Below are 23,780 nucleotides of genomic sequence, written 5' to 3'. Positions count from 1 at the left end.
TGTCGAGAAGCGCTCATCCGATAGACCGTTGGTTCTCAAAGTGGGGTTCGGGGACCCCCAGGGGTACTTGAGGGGGTTCCAGGGGGTCCCCAGCTAAATGATGGATAGGAACCAAATGGACCCTTATGGGTCTGTAACTCTGAGAGTGTACAAATGGAACCAAATGGACCCTAACGGGTCCATTTGGTTCCATTTGTACACTCTCAGAGTTAAATTAACATTGATTTTACAATATGAATTGGGGTCCCAGAGATATAAATTCCATTAAATATGGGTCCGTAGGCTAATGCATGTCAAACTGTGGGTCCTTGAAATTAAAATGGTTGAGAATCAATGCTAGAGCCGTAAAAAATCTTCTCTTATGGGGGGTCCCTGGCTTATCTTTTCAAATGGGGGTCCGCGGGCTAATAAGTGTCAATTTGGGGGTCCCTGGCATGAAAAAGTTTGAGAACCACTGCGATAGACTTCACGATCAACACTGCTCTTACTCGTGTCGCTAAATGTGAAGTCGATCGGATGAACAATTCTCGAAATATGCGAAGGAAGAGATTTTTATCTGTTTGAATCTATAATTAAATAAACACACTATCTCAAATAATTGAGATTTATATCTTTCAGGTGTTTCAAGGGGTATATCTAGAGTTTAAAAAGAGATTTATTAAGGATTATCTTCTCACCACTTTTGCTGCTCCCACAGCGTTATTTATTGCAGCGTATAAACATTTCAACCTGTTTATTTGGTCTTTGTCAGGTGTGTAATGTACCTGACCAGACCCCAAGCAGGTCAAAATGTTGTACGCTTCAATAAATTACACGGTGGGAGCAGCAAAAATGCTGTGCGGATCATCCTTGCTTAAACCCGTTCAATGCGGGAACGCTTCCGTGTCATTTTAGATGTCTTTGGCTATTCAAAAATAGCAGATACACAATAATATTTTTTTTTCCATAGGGATTTTTTTTTCACAATGAATTTTTGGCTCTGGCACTGGGACAACACAACCAGAAATAGGTCAGGCACTGAATGAGTTAATTGATACATTTTATGTCATGTAAAATGGAAAATCTACATTTAAATAGTTAATATAACTAACAATGCTTATCTGGTATTTGTGAAATCGACTTAGAAATACGCTAATCTATACTTCAGAGCATACATGGGCAACTGGCGGCCCGGGGGCCACATGCGGCCCCCACCTTCACTTCATGCGGCCCGCAGGTTAATATCAGAATCCTGATATATCATTGATTTCAGCTGTTACAATTCCAAACATGCAAACATGACCCGCTTTAATTACTTTAAAATAAAACGTAATGACTAGTATTTTTTTTAAATTATTTTTAATGTCCAATGTATTTGTATTTAAAGGGGAAATCCACCCATTTTCAATATTTAACTATGTCATTAATATAGCATAAAGAAGTTGTGTGGAAATAAGAAAAAAGTTCCCCCCTTTCTGTGTTGCCTTGAAATGGAGGATTGATTGTGGGTTTAACATTGCAAATTACAACATGATGAGTCATCATGTTGTAATTTGAAAAAAAAAAAAAAAAAAACACAGAAAGGGGGGAACTTTTTTCTTATTTCCACACAACTCCTTTATGCTATATTAATGACATAGTTAAATATTGAAAATGGGTGGATTTCCCCTTTAAGTTCAAAAAGTTAACATAAGTATAACTAAATGCTTTTGAAATTAAATAAAAAAATAATAATCTGGATTTCAATTCAAAAGTAGCAAAAATAGCAGATCTACAAGCTCAAAACGCGTCGCAGCGCGACGCGTTTTGAGCTTGTAGATCGGCTATTTTTGCTACTTTTGTGTGACAGAATGACGAAGTACGGCATTAATTTACGAAAAAAGTTAAAATACGGAGATAAGAGGTTTCTGTACAGTATATGCAATGTGGCCCTCTGGAGTGAGTTTGGAAATATAGTGGCCCTCTCCATCATCAAAGTTGCCCGCCCCTGCTTCAGATGAATGCATTTCTAAGTTGATTTCTATACTTACAATATCATGAGTTCAGACTCGTAGCGGACCAGGGCGTTCTTCTCCTGCACCAGTTTGAACCACTCCTGCATCAACTTGGGGTCGTCTTTCTTGCCCATGCCTGGTTGGGGGGAGGAGGGGGGGGAAGGGGGAGAGACGCAAGGACAGAGAGGTCAGACAACCTGGGGGAGACGCTGCGGAGGTGACAACAAGGCACGGGCTGACATGGACGATGCAATGAGAGCCAAGCCAGGATGTCCTCGCCGATGGGGTGGGAGGGGTGGGGTGAAAAAAACACCAACATGGTCAGTCGGGGTCGTTACCGTTAGATGACAACAACACAGAAGATGGCGTGGAGGTACAGGGATCAACTTTGGTAAATGTACGTATACACGCGCGCACACTCACGCCCACACACACACACACACACACACACACGCACACACGCGCACACACACACACACACACACACACACACACACACACACACACACACACACACAATACTCATTGTTGCAAAGTTGAGCGTTTGTGTCTACCCATCCATTCAGCTGCCATTACCTCCTTTTATCATTGCAATTACCTTTCAGCGTGGCTCGTAGCTTAAAAGGGGCAATAGGCAGCCGAGACATACAGAACTATATTATAACCCGAGTGACTATGGAAATGTCTGCATCCTCCCCAGCCTGTACTGTATATTGACCCACCAGCAGAAATAAATCCCGTCAGATCCTATTTATGCTGAGTAGGTTTGGAAGAGGATGCTCAGAGAAATCCATGAATTATCCTATACGCTCGTCCACAGATTCAATTAGTAAGGTCGAATGGCCATGGGATGAGTTATCATTGAGACCCAATAGTGAAGTTCACAACTCGCACTATTAAAGCCTGCCTTCGGGAAGAAGCATGGTTCAGTACAAACTGGCATCATGCATAACAAACAGTACTGCAACACAGTCAACGCAGTCAGAGCAATCAGTCAGAGAGGTCAGCACAGTCCTTAAAGATCATTTATACTTTAGACAAACGATCGTGCCAGCCGACACAGTGTTGATTTCGTCGACTAAAACTATGACGAAAACGTTCGTCAACTACCTTTTTTCACTGACGAAAACTAAATAAAAACTAAATAAAAACTAAGCTATGATGACTAAAACTAAGACTAAATATAGTGACAATTTCGTCGACAAATATAAACGAGACTAAAATGTTAGTGAGGGACTAGTGGAGAAGAGATCCAGTAGAACTAAAAGACAAAGTCGTTTTATGTTTGGTTGCGCTCGGGTGTTGCGCTCTGAAAATAGCAGATCTACAAGCCCACAACGCGTCGCAGCGCGACGCGTTGTGAGCTTGTAGATCGGCTATTTTCAGCATGCAACCAAGTGTAAAATGAGCCATTACGACGCCATCAAGGCACCGCCAAAACACATTTTAGTCGACTAAATCAACTGTAGATTTAGTCGACTATAACCTTATGATATTTAGTCGACTAAGACTAGACTAACAGTAAAACATTTCAGATGACTAAAATATGACTAAAACTAAATGGAATTCTATTCAAAAGACTATGACTAAAACTAAATCAAAATTTGCTGTCAAAATCAACACTGCAGCCGACAAAGAAATGCATCATCTATTGCTGGCTGGCACGAACATTTCAACTAAGTATAAAGTAGCCTTTAGACTTTAACCCCCGTTAGTCCCACTGTATACAGAGACGGCCGGTCCACGCGGCATGCTTTAAAGAAAAAGGTCTGTGGTGACGTCCTTGTTCTTGCTATTATCTGACTGCCAGCGGGTGGTGGTATAGCCAAGCTTGCTTCGATGGAAACACCGGGAGGGGCAAAACCCTCAAAAAATGCTGCATGACATACTTAGCTGCTGGGGTTCGGGTTGAGGCGGCTCTGGCAAAACGAAAAGGTAAAACATGGCACACACATATAACGCATGGTGGCTGGGGTCTCTGGCGCTGGCGCTCGCTAATTTAACAGAAAAGGAAAGAAAAGAGAGCAAAGCTTGAGCTCCTTCACAGCGGGAACACGAGGAGAAAGAAGACGTGCAAAAAACAACAAGTGGAAGATACTGTAGTAGATTTCTTACAAACACTAGGCTGGATTTCTAAAGCTATTTCAGCTGTGAGGCTATTTTCTCCCTCTCTCTCTCCTTTTGTTTTCAATGTATTCCATCGCCTTCCCTCAGCCCCAGACTCCCAGCGAGGAAGAAGACAGCGACACACACACACACACACAAAAAGCCAGCCTAGATAGATACCAGACAAAAACAAAAAAAATACAAGCACGGCTCTCCGGATAAGTCAGATCAGTGGCGTGCACAGACATTTTGAGGGGCAGGTGCTCAAGTAAATTATACTTTTTTTGTTTACTTGGTCTGCTCTTTTTTCCCTCTACACCTATACCTCTTTGCCACAAATAGCCGATCTACAAGCCCACAACGCCTCGCAGCGCGAGGCGTTGTGGGCTTGTAGATCGGCTATTTTTGGCTAAAGTTCTCCTCAGAAAAGGGATGCTAGGTTTCGAGTGGTTATGGTAAAAAGAAAAATCATATCACATGAAGATTTGGCGGACCCCCTGTAGTAACTCTGAGGACCCCCTAGGGGTCCCGGACCCCCTGTTGAAGACCCCTGCTGTTTTCAAAAGGGCACTTCTGGTCAAGAGGGCAAAGGGCAGGTGCTCTAGCACCACCTAGAGTCTATCTGTGCACGTCCCTGAGTCAGATGCCTAATCAGAGCGTCTGATTGACGATTTCTAAAAGACACGTGAAAAAACACCAGATGAACCGTTTAAACTTTAATGCTTGTTTTGTTTTGTTTGGGTTGGCTGGGTCCTAGAATATTTATAGCCGCTCTTCACGACATGCAAATCTCCTCCACTCTTTGAATCACAAACGTGCCCGTTGGCTAGAATCTCTTAAGTGCGTCAACGTTACTCACATCAAACATTTTTATCCTTAGCAGATTCTCCTAAAACTTTGAGAAACTAGAATGCGACCGGGGGGAGGAGGGGGGTGTGAATAATAATAATACTGAAGTGTTTTCCGTTAGTTGAACAGCAAACAGAGAGCATGCTGTTGGTTATAAACACTCACAATAGCAGAGTAGTTTCCCCTTTAACTAATCACAGCTACTTAGAACAATCTAAGGCTGTCCTCCACGAAATAAATTCTCAGTCGACAAATAGTCATAGGAATTTGTCCACTAATTGACGAGATGATTGAATCTGCAAATCTGTATACAATTATAAAAAGTATAGCCTATTTTGGCCATAGTACATTATTTATTTTGATTACTTGTACCAGTCATTGTCAAGTTATTTGTCATATCTGCTGCGTGCAATCTTTGTTTAAAAAGCCTAAAAGCCAAACAGAAACATATTTTTTTTGTTTATTATGCTCCAATGTCCAATGAGAAAAACACAATTAACCCATTAAGACCGGGAACACCGGGAATCTGTGTCATTTTAGATTGCTTTGGCTATTAAAAAATAGCAGATCTACAAGCTCATAGCGCGGCACTGAGTGCCGCGCTATGAGCTTGTAGATCTGCTATTTATTTCTTTTCATGTGATTTTTTTTCTCAAATCTTTGAATATATTTTTTCAAAAAACTGTTAGGATTTAGAAAACATTTTTAGAATCGGCCTCAGTTGTTAATGGGTTAAATTGTTAATCGCAATAATTTGTATGACAATTACTCATCGAGTAAAATGTCACGATCGTGACAGCCCTAATTTCACAATGACTACTGGCAATAATATCAATTACGTTATAGACGGGCAGAACTAAAAGGGTTATATCAAGAGTTTAAAAAGGAGATTTATTAAGGATTATCCTCTCACCACTTTTGCTGCTCCCACAGCGTAAATTTATTGCAGCGTATAAACATTTCAACCTGTTTATTTGGTCTTTGTCAGGTATGTAATGTACCTGACCAGACCAAGCGGGTCAAAATGTTGTACGCTTCAATAAATTACACGGTGGGAGCAGCAAATATGCTGTGCGGATAATCCTGACTTTAAAAAAAATAAACTACCGGTATATATATTTTTATCCTGCGCCTTTTTTTTTATCTGCGTGCACGATCCTGTACTACTGCATCTATATCTAGAGTTTAAAGACAATAGATTGAAAATAATTGGTCGACTAATAAGACCAAACCGATCGATTAACCCATTGAGACCTGAAGCCGATTCTACATGTCTCCTAAATCTCCTAAATGAGTTAAAAATGATCGTTTTAAAAATATATATATTCAAATATTTGCACACATTTTCACGATTTAAAAAAAATAGCAGATCTACAAGCTCATAGTGCGGCACTCGGTGCCGCGCTATGAGCTTGTATATCTGCTATTTTTGAATAGCCCAAAGTGTGAAATAATGCTTTTTTAGCTCAAATCTAAAAATGACACAGTTCCAGGTCTTAATGGGTTAAAGACAATAGATTGAAAATAATTGGTCGACTAATACGACCAAACCGATCGATTAATTGATTACATCGGTCAAATTCAAATAGCCCTTTTTCAGTACCTACTACTAATCTATCCACAGCATCCACATTATCCAATGTCTTACAGATTAAACCTCGACACTGAAACAGTGTCGAGGTTTAATCTGTAAGACATTGGATAATGTGACAGTGTAATGAGACGTATAATCATCTCAAAAACATGTTAATCAGTTGTGTAACTTGTGTCGGTCTGAGAATATACCTTTTTAGCAAAGCATTTTTTTAGCTGGTTTTACCTCTAGGCTTTATGCCCCCATATTTTAATTGTTTTGTTTCAGTTTCTTAGTTGTTGTTTTCTTCTATTGGTGTGATGTTTCTGTTTTTATGCAAGTGCCTTCTGTAGCACTTTGAGATTTCTTGCAAATGTAAAGTGCGTTATAAATAAAATCCATTATTATTATTATTAATGTCACGTAAAAATGATAAGATTTCTTTCATTACATATAGCTCGCAATGCTGTTGAGCTTGAAGATAAATCTTCATTATTTTTCGAAAATGTTGGAAAAACGTAGAAAATCTTTGAGAATCTTTCGCCCATAATGGACTCCTTCACATCTCGTCAACGAAAGGGCGGTTTCTTTAATCTCGGCCGTAATTGAACTGAGAGTTCCGCGCACCCATTCACCTCCCTAAACACTGCGGGTCTGTCAATATTGGGTTGTTATCCCCTCCCCCCCCTGATAAAAAAAAACGTCTGGGTCGACTGCCTGGGGAAATCTACTGAGCCTGATCACACACAACAAGACGGTCCAGGACGAGGAGGAAGGAGGAGGTGAGGGAAGGAAGGAAGGGAGGGAGGGAGGAAGTTAGCCTGGGATCCAGCCTGCTTCGCTACGTTCGACGGACTTTTTTTTCTCTCTTCGCTTCTCAGTCTGGAAAGCCTCCTATTGACTCGTTTTGCAGAACTACACTGGAACTACATATGTTACGTTAGGCAACGTCGTTGCTGATTGGATGTTGTTCAAACGAATGACGAATCACAACGATCACACTGTTTTTTTTTTGTCCCGCCCCGCACCACAGACCAATCAGAAGCCACGGTTTGATTCCAACCTTATGCCATGTCCCGCCTCCCTTGGAGATAGGAGGCATTCCAGACTGAGAAGCGAAGAGAGGAAAAAAAAGTCTGCCGAACGTAGCGAAGCAGGCTGGATCCCAGGCTAGAGGAAAAGGGGGGGGGCCCATTTCTGTCGGTCCTTACAGTTTACCCCTGACGCCACAACCGTCAGCATTAGGGCGCCTGCAGCGAGGCTACGTTACCTTCAGGGGCACAGCAGGGGCAGAGGGAGCGAGGTCGTCGGCGATCAGGAGGCGTCCCATAGGGCTCGCCTTCCACGAGATCAAAAAGGAGCGCAGGAGGAGGAGGGAAAGAAAGGAGATCGTGACAGAGGAGGCGGGGGTGCGGTGGGTGGGTGGGTTTGAGGAAGAGAGTGAGAAGTTTAGAGATAGAGGAAGATGTTTAAGAGGACATGGGGGAGTGTAGGGAGGAAGCGAAAGAGCGAGGGAGGGATGGAGGAAGGGGAGAGGGGGGTGAAGGAAGAGAAAACATTGAGGAAAGAAAATCAAAAAAAGGGCAAAGCGCACCCGGTGTTGCCAGATTCTGTGAGAGAAACAAGCAACCAGGTCTAGCAAAACCAGCCCAAAAATAAGCGACTTATGGGCCACAAGAGTACTTTAACATGTACATCGGCTATTTGAAAATAGCAGATCTACAAGCTCACAACGCGTCGCGATGCGACGCGTTGTGGAGCTTGTAGATCTGCTATTTTCAAATACAATCTTGCGGGGGAAAATTATAATAAGCAGATCTATAGCAACCCTGAGCGCACCACCATGATAGGAGGACAAATCACCTGGATAGAGGAAGAGGAGGAGGCGCAACCACATACCGTAACGTGAGCCAAAAAAACAAACAAAACTAAAAAAGGAAAGAAAAGCCGAGTCAGAATACAAAAGGGAAAGATGTCCGGAGGACAGAAAGAGAAAATAATCCTCTTCTTCTTCTTTCATCTATTTTTTTTTGTATGGGTTGTACTCGTACACCGTGCGTGCACATCAAACCGTGAGAGAACATGCCCCGCAATCTCTCTTGTCAGGTCTGTTCACGGAGTGGAGATAACATGAGGCACGGAGCCAGAGAGCGGAATGAATGGATGCAACAACTCTGCAACAATCAAAAGATGAAAATGGTTTCAAGCCAGTAAGCCACTCTATGAAAAGCTATTGTCTAACCACACCACTCCACTACACCCCCTGAAGACGCTGCACACACACACACACAGATCTACCTCACAAAAGATAATTGTTTCGTCTACGAGGATGTTTCTGTCTCCTCCAGGTAAACACTGCATCAGCTCCATTTAACCCATTGAGACCTGAAGCCGATTCTACATGTCTCCTAAAGCTCAACAGTTTTCTGAAAAACGTATGTTTCTATGTCAGTGGTGCTCAATCTTTTTCATGTCAAGGACCCCTAAAATCATATGTATTTGGCCGCGGACCCCCATCAAAATATCTTGTTCCAGGGACCCCCCAGAAGCAAAGATTTGAGTTAAAAATGTTCGCTTTAAAAATATATATATATTCAAAGATTTGCACACATTTTCACGATTTTTCAAAAATAGCAGATCTACAAGCTCGTAGCGCGGCACTCGGTGCCGGGCTATGAGCTTGTATATCTGCTATTTTTGAATAGCCTAAAGTGTAAAATAATGCTTTTTTAGCTCAAATCTAAAAATGACACAGTTCCAGGTCTTAATGGGTTAAGATCAGCCTAGCCTTGTGTGCGTTGCGTTGACGCGGCGCCGCGGCCACTTTTGAAGTGCAAATTGTGAGGAAGCCAGGTTATTATTTAGTGCCGATCGCCTGAAACTCAAAGGTTGTACGCGTACATGCTCAATTGAAATTGAGGTCACGTATACGTACAGGCGAGATGTTATACCATCAATTTATAAACAACCCTACATCTAAAAAGGAAGCCAGGAAAAGACTAGACAATATAGGTGAGAACTGGGGCGCCCGGGGCGGGGGTCCTTGAGGGGGTTCCAGGGGATTTTAAACATTTAAGCCCTATTTTATAGTTCGGCTTCTCGAAAGATTTTGAAACATCTTGACAAAATCTTCCCTTATGGGGGGCTGCCTGCCTGGCACAAAATCTTCGTATTATTAGGCCTGTGGCCTAATAATACGTATCAATTTGCAGGTCCTTGAGATTAAAATGGTTTGAGAACCACTGAACTTAACTCTTTCATTGCCACACTTATTTCAGACTGTGTCGTCCCAGTGCCACGAAAATGGTGCATTTTTCCTCCGTTTGATTTTTAACATTGAAGTGAATGGAGCAGCAATTTTTTGGATAGCGTTATCTCCTAGTTGCTTTGAGATAAACAAAAAAAAAGAAGACCAAAAATAAATAAATTTATATATATATATATATATATATATATATATATATATATATATATATATATTTATTTTATTTTTATTTTTTTATAATTCCCGTTTCCCAGTCAAAGAGTTAAGGATCGGTACCTGAGATCGGTACCTGAGAACTGAGCAGTAGTACATACATACAGCAGGTGACACAACAAGGTACAGGTAACAGAGACACGAGAGCGTTGCAAATCAAAAGGATGACACGGACAGGGGGAACGCAACATTCTCAGCAGGCCAAGAGAGCTGTAGAAAATATCTAGAAGGATGAAAAGGTTGCCAAAACCCACTAAAAAGGGACACATGAAAATGTGTCACATTGGGACAAGTGGAACGGGGAGAAACCAATTACAATTTTTAAGGCTGATTTGATTCCACCAAATAATACAAAATGTGTTCCCAGTACAGTATGTTCAGTAATGCATGTGCAGCACTGAGGTTCACCAAGTTGTGAAATTGTCGCAATTTGTTGAATATTAATCACAAATAATGAGTCAGCCACTTTGGACAGACAGCCACTGGCTTTAGATGTTGGCGCCCTCTGCAGGAAAAATACTGAGGATTCATTGAACTCTGAAAGTGTAAAAATTGGACTCGGAAGGATTTTTTATTTTTTTTTACACTTTTACAGAGTCTAATTAATGCTCGGGATTTTACCGTGTAGGCGCAAAAAAAACAGCCATGCGGGTCAAACACGCCTCGTTAAGATTCTTTGTCGAAGGGGGGGTATATTCAGTCAAAAATGCCACCATTCCATTCCATTACCCCTCCATCAAACACAATAAAACAAAGCCGAGTCAGAGGCAGACGCAGCATTCCTCCTCCACAACGCAAGGCCTCGAGACAACACGGCATCATCCACTTGTTACGTTCAAAAGCAATAGAGATGAGAGATTGCTTCTAGCAGCATATACAGTACACACACAGATACTTAAGCCGAATTCACACCGGAAGCGGCGAGCGAATTGGACATTCGCTCGCCCGCTGCCGGCGTGGATTCGGCGTTAGCGCTTGCATACGGCATGCGATGCAATGGGGACACGTTGGCAGACTTAAGTCTTTGACATGATTCACAAAAGTGTCGAGTTGAGCCAGTGAGAATATGAGCCTCATGCAACAATGCCTCAACCAGTCAGCTTAGTGGGCAGGAAAATTGGCCTAATAATAAATCCCTGTTTTTGAGTCGGTAACATATTGTAGCACATTGTGTGTTCCCTGGCAAAAAAAAAAAAAACTCCACGCAATCTCCTGTCTCATGGGAGTGGTGACGACACAGACAGTCAGACAGACAGAACCACAGAAAAGCAACGGGCCTTGCCTGAAAAGCGTCGGAAAAATGCACCTTTTTCCACGTTCCGTTTTATTAAATTTTTTAACCCATTAAGACCTGGAACTGTGTCATTTTTAGATTTGAGCTAAGAAGCATTATTTTACACTTTGGGCTATTCAAAAATAGCAGATATACAAGCTCATAGCGCGGCACCGAGTGCCACGCTACGAGCTTGTAGATCTGCTATTTTTGAAAAATCGTGTAAATGTGTGCAAATCTTTGAATATATATACATTTTTAAAGCGAACACTATTAACTCAAATCTTTGCTTCTGGGGGGTCCCTGGAACAAAATATTTTGATGGGGGTCGGCGGCCAAATACAAATCATTTTGGGGGTCCTTGACATGAAAAAGATAGAAACATACGTTTTTCAGAATACTGTTGAGATTTAGGAGATATGTAGAATCAGCTTCAGGTCTCAATGGGTTAAGCGTTCTACTGACGTAGTTTTTTTTGTTGCTGTGAAGTCTTCAGTCGCCTCGGCTGCAGGTTAGACCGGCGACTTCACTGCTTGGAAATGGATGCATTTTAGACGTTTAGGCGTTCAAACAAGGCCGCGTTACACCACAGAGAACCCCACCAGACACCACCATGTTTTTCACCCACGGCAGACACGACGGCACAACACTGGTGTTAACTGTTGGACACAACACACTTTAGACAGGGAACGCTAGTGGCCGCAACACTGCCTCTCCGGAGCACACACACACACACACACAGACGTGGGCACACAGACGTGGGCACACGCGCACACACACACACATATACACACACACTCGCACACACACTGACACACACTAGGCTGAGTTATGCAACTGAGCCGGTATGGGAGAGTGAGAGAGGGGTCACAGCTGGCACTAAAGTACACAGCAAAATCATAAAGTGTCAGTTTAAACTCCGGGAGTGTTAAATATGGGACCCTTGCGGGTTCCACGCTTACACTCTCAGAGATAAACCAACACCGAGGGTTTTGCTGTGCACGACGCTACGGCGTAGCAGCACACAGCTCAGAGGAGTGAGGGAGCTATAGTTACTAGGAGCCACACCAGTAGTTTAGATTTAGTACAGGTCAGTCAAGGGGACATCTAAATAGCTTTCCAGAGTGTGTGTGTGTGTGTGTGTGTGTGTGTGTGTGTGTCCGTGTGCGCTCGCTCTCATGGGCCTCTTAAGAACCCTAATGTCCCTATTCTGGGGCAAACATTTGGCAAAAATAGCTGATTGACTATTTAAGGCAGGGGTCTTCAACAGGGGGTCTGGGACCCCTAGGGGGTCCTTAGAGCTACTATAGGGGGTCCGCCAAATCTCTGTGTGATAGGATTTCGTTTTTTTTACATTAACCACTTGAACCCTACAATTCCTTTTCTGAGGGGAACATTAGCCGAAAATAGCAGATCTACAAGCTCTCAACGCCTCGCGCTGCGAGGCGTTGAGAGCTTGTAGATCGGCTATTTTTGGAAAAGAGGCTATAGGTGTAGAGGGAAAAAATAGCAGACTAAGTAAAAAAAAAAAACTTTAATCTGAAACTCAATTTTATACAATATAGAGTAGGGGGTCCCTGCTTCATATCTCTCTCAGCTAGGGGGTCCTTGGCCTGAAAACGTTGAAGACCCCTGATTTAAGGCAAAGAGATTTGGTGTAGAGGGAAAAAGAGGAGCAGACTTGGTACAGTATAATTATAGCACAAATTATTTTTCAGAACCAATACACAAGGTCTCGTTCAATGACGTTGAAGTGGTCAAAAATCACTGTCATAAGAAGACACGTGTCCGTGTTATGTGACGATTGTCTAATCTGTGTTTGAACTGGAAAGAGGGGGGAGGGGGCAGGGGAGGGGCTAAAGGCAGCCAGCCAGCCAGCCAGCCAATCAGAGGGTACAGTACACGCACAGGGGACAACGGTCAAAATAGTGAACAGTACAAAGGGGGGGGAGGAGGACAGAGTGGGGTTAGCCATTAGGTTAGTGAGTTTATAAGCGACAGGTTTGAAATACATACCGCCCAGATGCAAGTCCAGGATTTCACTGTAATTAGAATCTCCCCAATAGTCTACAACGACAGGAGTATATTAGAGAATGGAGTTATTTTTCATACACAAACCCCCGATACATAGGGGCAAATGCACAGCATTCTGCACGAACCGCAAGTCATGCATGTCCTTGCATAAACACACGTATATATGCACACACACACACACACACACACACACACACGCACGCACGTTCACAGGCACGCAGAGATTCCAACAGTACTCAGTATAATTTGTGCAGTACAACATGGCATTTCCACAATGCTACGATAATGATATCAGACTGCTGTACATAGATTTGCTGCATTCCCTGTTGACTGACTCATTGCGTAATATGAAAGGTGACATTTTACACAAAGTCACTCATTGCGGATCATGACGACATATTGAAATGTTTTTGATTTCAGCAGATTGTTAAGCAGACTTGACAAGGGTTGTTGTTTTCTTATTAAACAAGTGGAAAATCAGTGTCGCATTCACTATTCCAGTTGTGTAATATTAAATACCACATGTTCCAGTAACATTTGTCTACAAGTATGTTGTAGTCTTTGAACAGTTTTTGTATTTGAACACAGACATGGACAACTAAATGTAAAATGTGACCTTTAAGTCATACACAGCAGATGAAGTCAGCAACAACTCTTTGAATTGCCTCTATGCAGTTCAAAAACTACAATACCCTAGGTGTGTACCTTTTTTTGAATGGTACATTATTCCCCCAAAAAAGGGCCATTTGAGCCACAGCAAATGATGGCAGAAAAGGTTTTTTGGTACTTTTAAGTACATTTTGATACCAATACTTTTGTACATTTTGAATTCCGGACTTTTACTCGTAACAAGAGTATTTCTAAATTGCAGTATTGATACTTTTACTTAAGTAAAACATTTGAGTACTTTTTCCACCACTGCTGCAAACCAATTGAACCAGTTTCTTCTAAATACACAGTAAAACCCTCAGTGTCAATGTAATCCATCTGTAACTTCGAGGGTATGCGTATACAAAATGGACTCTCGGGAGTTGAATTGACACAGATGATTTTACCGTGTACTATCAAGAAGTTTTTTCCCCCCGAATAATGCAACCTCATCCAAGGCTCGATTAGAGACGACAGAAAGGAACTCCATGCCACTCGCCACGTTAAAGACGACAAACCAACATCCAGGATGAGTACACACAAATCTATGTCGGTGACACACGTCATTCTGCTTGATGTGCATGCAACTGGGTGGGACGACACACACCGGGACGGACGACATGGGGACAATGTGTGTCAATAATGTTGGAAAGATGGGAGCGCTGTTGCAGTGTGTCACCACAGATGGCACCTAACGGTGTTATAATGGCATTATAGATATAAAAAACAAAGATAACTACGGTAAAGCTAATACCTGATCTTCTTTTGTGCTGTTTGGGTAATGTATAAGTACCTTTGTACAACAACCCTTAGAGAGAGTAGAGTATAAGTCAACAGGTTAAAACAACATCCATTTCATTGTCGTGAGTCATTTTGATAAAAAAGAGAGAAAAAGGAAGAATAGTAATTGAATTACAGGGGTGGTGGGGGGATAGCCTGGTAAACCCTCCATCCGGAAATCTCATTTCCATTTGATTTCAGGAGTGAGTCTGGCCTGAACGCCCATTCTGCAATATTGGCTGTGTACGCCAAACTGACAAGCCTATCAGCGTCGTCACACATCGTTCTGTGATTGACAGCGACAGTTGGCCAATCAGGTGGCGAGTACGAGTGAGCCCGAATGGGACCGAGTGCAGCCGACAAAAATGGAACGATCCACCATTGTTTCTGTGGCCAGTTACACTTTTTACTTTCGTTTTTAAAACACTCTCAAACTTCGTTTTTGAGGCACGCAATTTACTTTTAAGATATCGTTTGGACAGAATTTAGTTGTTTAACTTCATATATGTGGTCAATTAATCATGACAGAGCCTATTTAAAAATACAAATTTAGAGAACTGGGAGGGGCGGGCAGTGCCACTCATTTATCCGAATAAGGCAACCTATTTCACATAGTCTGAAGGTGGTAAAAATGAACTGCTGATTGGCTGAAGGGGAAAAACGATCATTGGCTGAAGGGGTTGTCAGTCAACGGTATTACTCCCGCCCAACTCCAGCCCACAGCCAATATTGCAGAATGGGCTATCAGGCCAGACTCACTCCTGAAATAAAATGGAAATGAGATTTCCGGAGGGAGGGTTTACCAGGCTAGTGGGGGGAGGGGGGGGGCAAAAAGGAACATTCTTTCCAATTCTCTACGCTGCTCTCTACAGCAATGGTTTTCAAAACGTCTGTGCCCCAAGGCACGCCAATGAGCAAGTCAAAAATCTCAAGGCACACCTGCATTCGTAGCTAAAATAACTTGTAGAGCTGCTAAAACAGCTTGTAGAGCTGCTATTAAAACAAAGGTTATTAGGTACTAAATATTAAATAAATAAATGAATAGATTTTACTTGTCCAAAATGGACAAGTGGTTAAAATATTGATTTTATGGTATAACACAGGGGTCTTCAACAGGCGGTCCGGGACCCCTAGGGGGTCCTCAGAGTTACTACAGGGGGTCTGCCAAATCTTTGTGTGATATGATATATATAATTTTTACATTAACCACTTGAACTCTAGCATCCCTTTTCTGAGGAGAACTTTAGCCAAAAAAAAGCTTGTAGATCGGCTACTTTTGGCAAAGAGTTATAGGTGTAGAGGGAAAAAAGAGCAGCAAACGTTTATTTGAAACACAATTTTATACAATATAGAGGGGGTCCCTGCTTCATCTCTCTCTCAGCTAGAGGGTCCTTGGCCTGAAAACGTTGAAGACCCCTGGTATAACATGTATACCAATGACTGCACACAAGGTACTGATATATCAAATTAAAGATAATTGACAACTTTCATATACTTTACAGCAGTATATATTGCCGTAATAATGTGTGAGGCACACCTGGACTTGATCTCACGGCCACACAGTTTTGGAACCATTGCTCTAGAGAACATCCAAACTAAAAGTTTTATGTGTGTGCATGCATTTTGCAATGTAAATGTTGTCCTTTCAGAGTGCAAAGCAGCCTCAACCGCACAACTATATTAGAATGGAATGCGTTGTCAGGTCTAAAAAAAACAAGACCATACTGCAGCCCTGATTACTTTCAATGACAAACGCGTCACACAGGCTCGATTGTTATTGCTCCTCCACCAGCTTGCATGCATCACGGCCTGGTATAATGTAGGAAATAATGAAGTGTCCTCTCCGGTGAGTCGCCGTTAACGCCGGTGACAGTCCGTCATCACTCACACACCGCTTTGATTCAGTTGTTTTGGAAAAACAAATAAATGGGCCTTTCCATCATCGATACAAACACGTCCACAATCTGGAGTGTCGATTTAACTACGAGAGTGCACGAACGGATCCGGAAGGGTCCGTTTATACACTCTCGAGAGTGCAATCTAACCTTCCGGATTTCACGGTGTACATTACGGGGACGTAGCGGCGTATAACTGTAATAGATTGGGTTGCCAGCAGCACACCCGATGATTTAAAGTGCCTCTTAGAAAGGAGTTTCACTCTGGGAGCTTGGAGACGAGCTAATAAGACAATAATAATAATACAATTCCAATCATGCTACACCTCAGTGAACAAGCGGTTTATCGGTCTAAATAGCTCTACGCAGTTGACTGCCACGGATCGTGCCGACGCCCGGCAGGCAGCGTCCAATCGGTAAGGTGGAAAATCTCCTAGACTCCTGGTCACATGGGTAAGACGAGAGAACCAATCGGCTGTTTAAGAGGCTTCGTTACCTGCTTCGCCTCGCAGGGCTTTCTCCACGGCCACGCCCCTCTCCTCCAGCTGTCGCTGTTTCTCCTCCACCTGCTCCAGTTGTCTCTGGATGATCTGTGTGGAACAGAACAGAACAGAACAGAACACACACGTAAGCTAAATGCTACTCATGACTAAACATTATTAGCCCATCTGGGATTTTCAGAAGGTCACCCACCAGTTCGACCCCCAGCTCGCCAAATATAGAATTTGACTATATTTCTTTTCTTACTTTTCTGTGATAAACAGAGGTCTGTTTTGTACGTTATCGATTATTATTATTATATTATTTAAATGTTTTCATTGTTAAGATATATCTGCTTCTGGTGGTACTTTGGGGCAGTGGTATTGTTAATCCCTTCAAACATGGTAAATGGTAAATGGTGCATTTATATAGCGCTTATATCCAAAGCGCTTTACATAGATTGTGCATTACATTCACCCATTCACACACACATTCATACACCGATGCCGGAGGGAACCATGCAAGGCACCAACCTGCTCATCGAGAGCAATTAGGGGTTTCAGCTTCTTGCTCAAGGACACTTCGACACTAACTCTGGGGGAGCCCGGGATCGAACTGGGAACATCACAGTTCCCATCCGGCCGCTCTACTGGCCACTCTACCCTGAGCCACTGCCGCCCTCAAACACATGCTCTGAACACGCATTGTCACAGAAAGGCTCGCGGGGCGAACAAATGCACAAATAAATATGTGACAAGTAGGCATGTAACGATTCACTCAACTCACGATACGATTCGAATCACGATTCGAGGTTCACGATACGATTCTTCACGATTTTTTAACGATTTTTTTAGCACATTTATTTTCCAGACAAATTACTGAAAACCTTGATTATCTATTTTACAAAAATCATGTATTTTTAAAAAACTATATTTTCTCTTATCCTCTTTTTAATACATGAAATTAAATAAAGCCTTTTTATTCACGAGGTACATGCATTAACTGTCACATTAAGACACATACTTTTTTATTTGTAAAATAATAACTTTAAATATATAAGTCTTATGAAATAAATGAATTTTAAAACATATATCCAAGATGAAATAAATTATAAAGAAAACCTTCAAATAAACAAACTAAGGCTTAGCCTTGGGATTTACAAGTTATTTTTTTATCTATGCTACATTCTCAGCATTCTGTATAAAACAACACATTTATGTACAGTAATAAGGGAAACTGTTTTAAACTGCTCCAAATGAGATTAGATAAGAATTAATTGATTAATATCAATGAAATTCGCTATATATCTGAAAGACAGTGTTGAAAGGAGTTTGGTGTTGTCAGCGGTCTGATACAATTGTTAAATTATTAAATTAGATTATTATTCATTGTACTCTGCAGCCGCACCGAGGAGCTCCAGAATTAGCCGTTTTCATTAAGCCTTATCAGTTGTATGTTTCCTACAGAGTTTAAATCAGACAGCTAACAACGTCGTCAGACGGGGGAGGGGGTAAACGGTATAGTTTGGGCAATTCATCAATCAAATAAACATGTTTACATGCGACGCAATCGCATGCAGTGCAATCGCCTAGTTGTTTAGATTTCATAGCCTGAGAGGACGTGAACCCCACTCTGCCGTTCATAGCCTGCCGTTCAGTGAGTGAAGAAGAGACGAACGCAGGCAGCTATGGTGGCCCTGAGGGGACAAAATAGTAGGCGGAGAACAAGGTAGGGAGTCTGACTCTGACTCGATTGCGCCCTCTGCTGGTTGCATCGCGATGTCATATTTTATTGCATCGATTTAAATCATCACCACTTTGAATCGATTTAAATCGATATACGATAAATCGTTACATGCCTAGTGACAAGACAAGAGTCGACAGCCCTCAGCCCGTGACAACAGTGTACATATTCATTCAGCACATAATCAAATTGACTGTGAAGAATGACAACTGACTCATCTGAAAACTTCCGCAGAGAATAAAGGTGAGACTGATTATCTTAGACGCTTCCTTAATTAATGTCTCCGACTTGGTTCCGCAGTTTACTCAATAAACGGTAACGATAACACTAATAGTTTTTTGATCAAAGTGGCATGGATGATTAGTATCGTGTTGCTCTCTGCATGAATGCCACTGTTTCCGATCATCATTACCATCAAAAACATTTTCTCGCATCTCAGTAAAAAAAAAAACATTTCACTTCCTCGCTGACGGACCCACGGTGGTGTTGGGTTATGGGGGGGGGGGGGCACTAGTTTTGTTATTATTCAACCTGACTCGTGGATTAAAGCAAATCTTTAGTGGATCTTTTACCATTTAAACCAGGGGCGTCAAACTCACTATCCGTGGGTAAAATGCGACCCGCGGAGGAGTCCAGTGCGGTTAAGAATGTAAACCCTAAGTAAATACTTAATTGGCCCCCTCACTTTTTGCCTCTACGCCAAATCTCTTAACAGATGATCTACAATCTCACAAAACAAGCAAAGCAAATCGACAATATCACGAAAATAGCATAGATCTGTTATTTTCGCTGAGAATGTTCACACCTATCACGACATGCCCAGAATAGGGACGCTTTCATGACATACTGGTTTAGAAAACATTAAAAGTCTTCATCATGGTCCTTCATCATGGTCCTTCAAACGTGTATTAAAATGTTTAACTGAAAAATCCACTCCAGGGAGCCATGTTAGTTTTTTTTCTCTCTGTGTGCTGAAGCCTTTTCAGCTGCAATGAGAAAAAAACTATTTGCCTGCAGGTGTCGCTGTTGAGGGATTTTGTGGGAGGAGAGAGGGCGGGATTAATGGACTGTGACATCAAAGCCCACGGGCAAATCACAGCACTTTTCTGAGCCTAATTATTCGGAAAACCCCAAAATCCACTGAATGTTCAAAGTTTCAGTTTTTGTGTGTGTAATTGACGTCAGAAAAGGAAAAATATAATAAATAGAAATTTGATGTCATGAAACCTTTAAGTATTTACCTGTGCTCTATGTAGTCTCTTGAGCTCCTCCTGCTTGGCCTGTCTCCTCGCCGCCTTCTGAACCCTTCTGGTCAACTTGGCATTCAGCTCCTCCTCAGTGTAGGTTTTCTGTTTTTAAAAACGACACAAACACAGGTTAGTATGGATGGACGCACTTGTGCCAACGTTCCACGGGGGTCCCCCAGGGGCCCTTCAAGGAAACCAGCGGAGGCGGAGCAAAGGAACTTCTGAATCACCTCGTTTAGTTTTTCTTCTACAAAGTTCAGGAAACAACATGGACGGACTAACAGCCTAGTGGAGCCTGACATTACAATGCATCTTAACCCATTAAGACCTGGAACTGTGTCATTTTTTGGTTTGAGCAAAAAAGCATTATTTTACACTTTGGCTATTCAAAAATAGCAGATATACAAGCTCATAGCGCGGCACCGAGTGCCGCGCTACGAGCTTGTAGATCTGCTACTTTTGAAAAATCGTGAAAATGTGTGCAAATCTTTGAATATATATTGTTTTAATGCGAAAAAATATAACTTGAATCTATGCTTCCGGGGGTCCCTGGAACATATATTTTTAGATGGGGGTGCGTGGCCAAATACATGTCATTTTGGGGGTCCTTGACATGGAAAAAAGAACCACCGATATTATGGCGACATACGTTTTTTCAAAAAACTGTTGAATCCCCCAGAAGCAAAGATTTGAGTTACAAATGTTCGCTTTTGTAACTCAAATCTCAAGATTTGCAAAAAAATGACGATTTGAGTGCCGTGCTATGAGCTTGTATATCTGCTATTTTTGAATAGCCAAAGTGTAAAATGATGCTTTTTTAGCTCAAATCAAGAAGTGACACAGATGCGTTCCAGGTCTTAAAGGGTTAAGACAGAACAAATGGCCTCGGAGGGAATCTACTTAGGAGTCTATCAGTCTAATCTAATGTACCTTGCAAAACAATGAAACTAGCTTTCGCAATACCGCAGCTCTCAGGGTCTTCTGTCAAACCCTGTTATTTATTTTTTTCCGCCCAACACAATATGTAATGTATGACTAAGCAAAGTTATCACCCCCCATTTATTCATGTCAAAATAAAAAGGAAAGCTGGTGGGGGGAAAAAAGGAAAGTACTGAAGAAGTAAAGTACTGAAAAAGGAGAATGCAGCACTGGAGTTGGAACAGTCAGTGCCACAGCGATAGATACAGGAAGGTTAACCACTTAAGCCCTATATATAGTATACTTCACCCATACGACAAATAGCAAGAATAGACGATCTATAAGCTTCGCATCGTGACTCGTTGTGAGCTTGGAGATCTGCTATTTCTGCTATTTTTGGAGAGAAAAAAAATGTTTAAAATGAATTTGTTTTAATGGTGCTGTTAGTTATATTTTCTTGTTCAAATAAGGGTTAAATAGTTTTATATTCCCATTGCAATCATTGCTATATGAGTGTTTGTTCAATAACAGGGGTCTCCCCATCTCTCGTCCAATCAGGAGAGAGAACTCATTCGGGATACAGGTTAAACAAGTTTAATTGGAATTGATGATATACATACATTAGCAGACAAAACTGGAATTGAAACCGCGTGCTGATAAATGACCTGCCTGAAAATAGATTTTCTATTCCCTTAACATATTGAGACCTGAAGCCGATTCTACATGTCTCCTAAATCCCAACAGGATTCTTAAAAACCTATGTTTCTATATCAGTGGTGCTCAATCTTGTTCATGTCAAGGACCCCCAAAATGATATGTATTTGGCCGCAGACCCCCACCAAAATATTTTGTTCCAGGAACCCCCCAGAAGCAAAGATTTGAGTTACAAATGTTCGCTTTAAAAATATATATATTCAGAAGATTTGCACACATTTTCACAATTTTTCAAAAATAGCAGATCTACAAGCTCATAGCGCGGCACTCGGTGCCGCGCTATGAACTTGTATATCTGCTATTTTTGAATAGCCAAAAGTGTAAAATATTGCTTTTAAGCTCAAATCTAAAAATGACACAGTTCCAGGTCTTAATGGGTTAAGAGCTGGAGAGACAGGGAGACCCACTGTTACTGGACAAACACTCAACGATCACAATCGGAATATAGAGCTAAAAAATATATATAACTTACAGCACATTTAAAAAACAATTCAAAACACCTGAAATGTTTGCGAATTTTGCCCAAAATAGGGATGCCCCCAGGGTTAAAGTGGTTAAAAGGAGACCAGTGAGGAGGACCAGTACAGTGCAAAAGGAGGAGGACAGCCCCTGCCATCACAGGTGGATGAGGTAAACAGTATCACAGTGACCAGGAAAAAAGTATGAGTAGCGTTTTGTTTTTATAGCCGTGGTAGAGCAGGTTGGACCTCCAGCAGAGTGGGGGCGCTGTTATAACTGGAACCTAACAACAACATCATCATGCATTAAAAAAAAAAAAAAAAGGCCGGTTAGTTCAGAACGGTTGAGTCAGTGTGGCCCCAGCCAATCGGACGGAGAGAGAGAGAGGGGGGGGGGGGGGGGGGGGTTAGGGGCGGTGCACTGGCACATGCACAGAGGATGACGAGGAGGGGGGGTATGTGATCAAGGGGGAACATGGATGATGAAGACACTACCTTTGTGGCGTACGATCTCTTGAACGCCAGCGCGTGAGGGACATAAACAGACTTTGAGGGGGAAGACAAAACAAAAAAACAAGGAGGGAAAAACAAACATGATACAGATGAAATTAATTAAAATGGTGTTAATGATGATTATGTATTAAAACAAAAATCATTCAACTGAATTACATGATGTGATCAAACAGGCAATGTTAATGCCCCACCAAACGCCGGCACAAAACGCCTCAACAAGAGTGCAAAGTGATACAGCAATTTGTAAACCATAAATTAGTCAAACAACAAACATAATTTAAAGCCACAATCCGGGACGTATTTGAATGAATAAAACATTACTTTAACCAATCAGTATTGCAAGAGTAAGGAGGCGGTCTCCCTACTCTTCCATTGACAAATGTACTCCCTGGTAGGACAGCCAACGATTGACACTGTCATAACAAGGTTATTTGAAACAGATGGCACACCGGATTGGACACCAGATGTGCTGCCATTTTTGTTGTAGTTTCTTTGCAATTACCTCTCTCTCCATTGGGAAAGGGAGACTATGTACATGAAAACCCACGGATTGTAGCTTTAACAAAATGGTTAAGGTTGAATCACAGATTATATTTGGTCACAAAGAAGTTCACCAGAGGGACAGTAGGTCTATTATCTAAACAATTACAATCACCCAATGCTAAACTCTAAGTCCTCCGCTAAACTCTATGAATTGACACAGAAAATGTACAGCTACAATTACAAACACAACGAGGACCACAGAGCACAGCTGCTTGCATCACACAGGGCCACACAAAGGCATGCTGGGATTGCTTCAGGCATTTCAGTCCATTCTCCTTTCGACTGTTATACACCTCCACGAGATTAATGGCGTCAATTCTCGAGTCAGAATTCACAAGCAGCAGAAACGATGTCTTGATCATTACTTTCATGTACTTTTTTTGTACGATTCCGTTCAGGAATTGGATTTGCATTCTACTGTATAATGAGTGCATGCCTCTGGCTGCCACAGCTCTATTAATCTAATCTTCCATGAAACACGAGTACAACTAGCAGCTATGGACAGAATACTTTTGAATTCCAAACACAAATGAACACAAATGGTTTCTCGTTAAG

The 23,780-nt window shown here is 41.8% G+C and overlaps 1 protein-coding gene across 31 annotated transcripts in view; it reads right to left on the bottom strand.

Moving 5' to 3' along the window:
- mical3a (microtubule associated monooxygenase, calponin and LIM domain containing 3a) overlaps positions 1 to 23,780 on the bottom strand; it is a 151,069-nt gene that overhangs the window by 5,104 nt on the left and 122,185 nt on the right. For 14 of the 31 annotated variants that reach the window (XM_084060722.1, XM_084060728.1, XM_084060711.1 and 11 more), the window contains 8 exons: positions 22,665 to 22,715; positions 20,074 to 20,181; positions 17,106 to 17,199; positions 14,689 to 14,742; positions 13,269 to 13,319; positions 7,772 to 7,840; positions 3,863 to 3,967; positions 2,010 to 2,109 (listed from right to left, as the gene is read on the bottom strand). In XM_084060722.1, coding sequence (XP_083916848.1) covers positions 2,010 to 2,109; positions 3,863 to 3,967; positions 7,772 to 7,840; positions 13,269 to 13,319; positions 14,689 to 14,742; positions 17,106 to 17,199; positions 20,074 to 20,181; positions 22,665 to 22,715 — 632 coding nt within the window. The remainder of the gene's footprint in view (positions 1 to 2,009; positions 2,110 to 3,862; positions 3,968 to 7,771; positions 7,841 to 13,268; positions 13,320 to 14,688; positions 14,743 to 17,105; positions 17,200 to 20,073; positions 20,182 to 22,664; positions 22,716 to 23,780) is intronic. The other 17 variants (XM_084060714.1, XM_084060730.1, XM_084060718.1 and 14 more) reach the window with 11 other exon arrangements.

The sequence above is a fragment of the Gymnoscopelus microlampas genome, assembly GCF_963454915.1.
Source record: "Gymnoscopelus microlampas genome assembly, chromosome: 6".
Lineage (NCBI taxonomy): Eukaryota > Metazoa > Chordata > Actinopteri > Myctophiformes > Myctophidae > Gymnoscopelus > Gymnoscopelus microlampas.
Note: the sequence above shows the minus strand (reverse complement) of the source record. Positions and strands in the feature narration are given on the sequence as shown.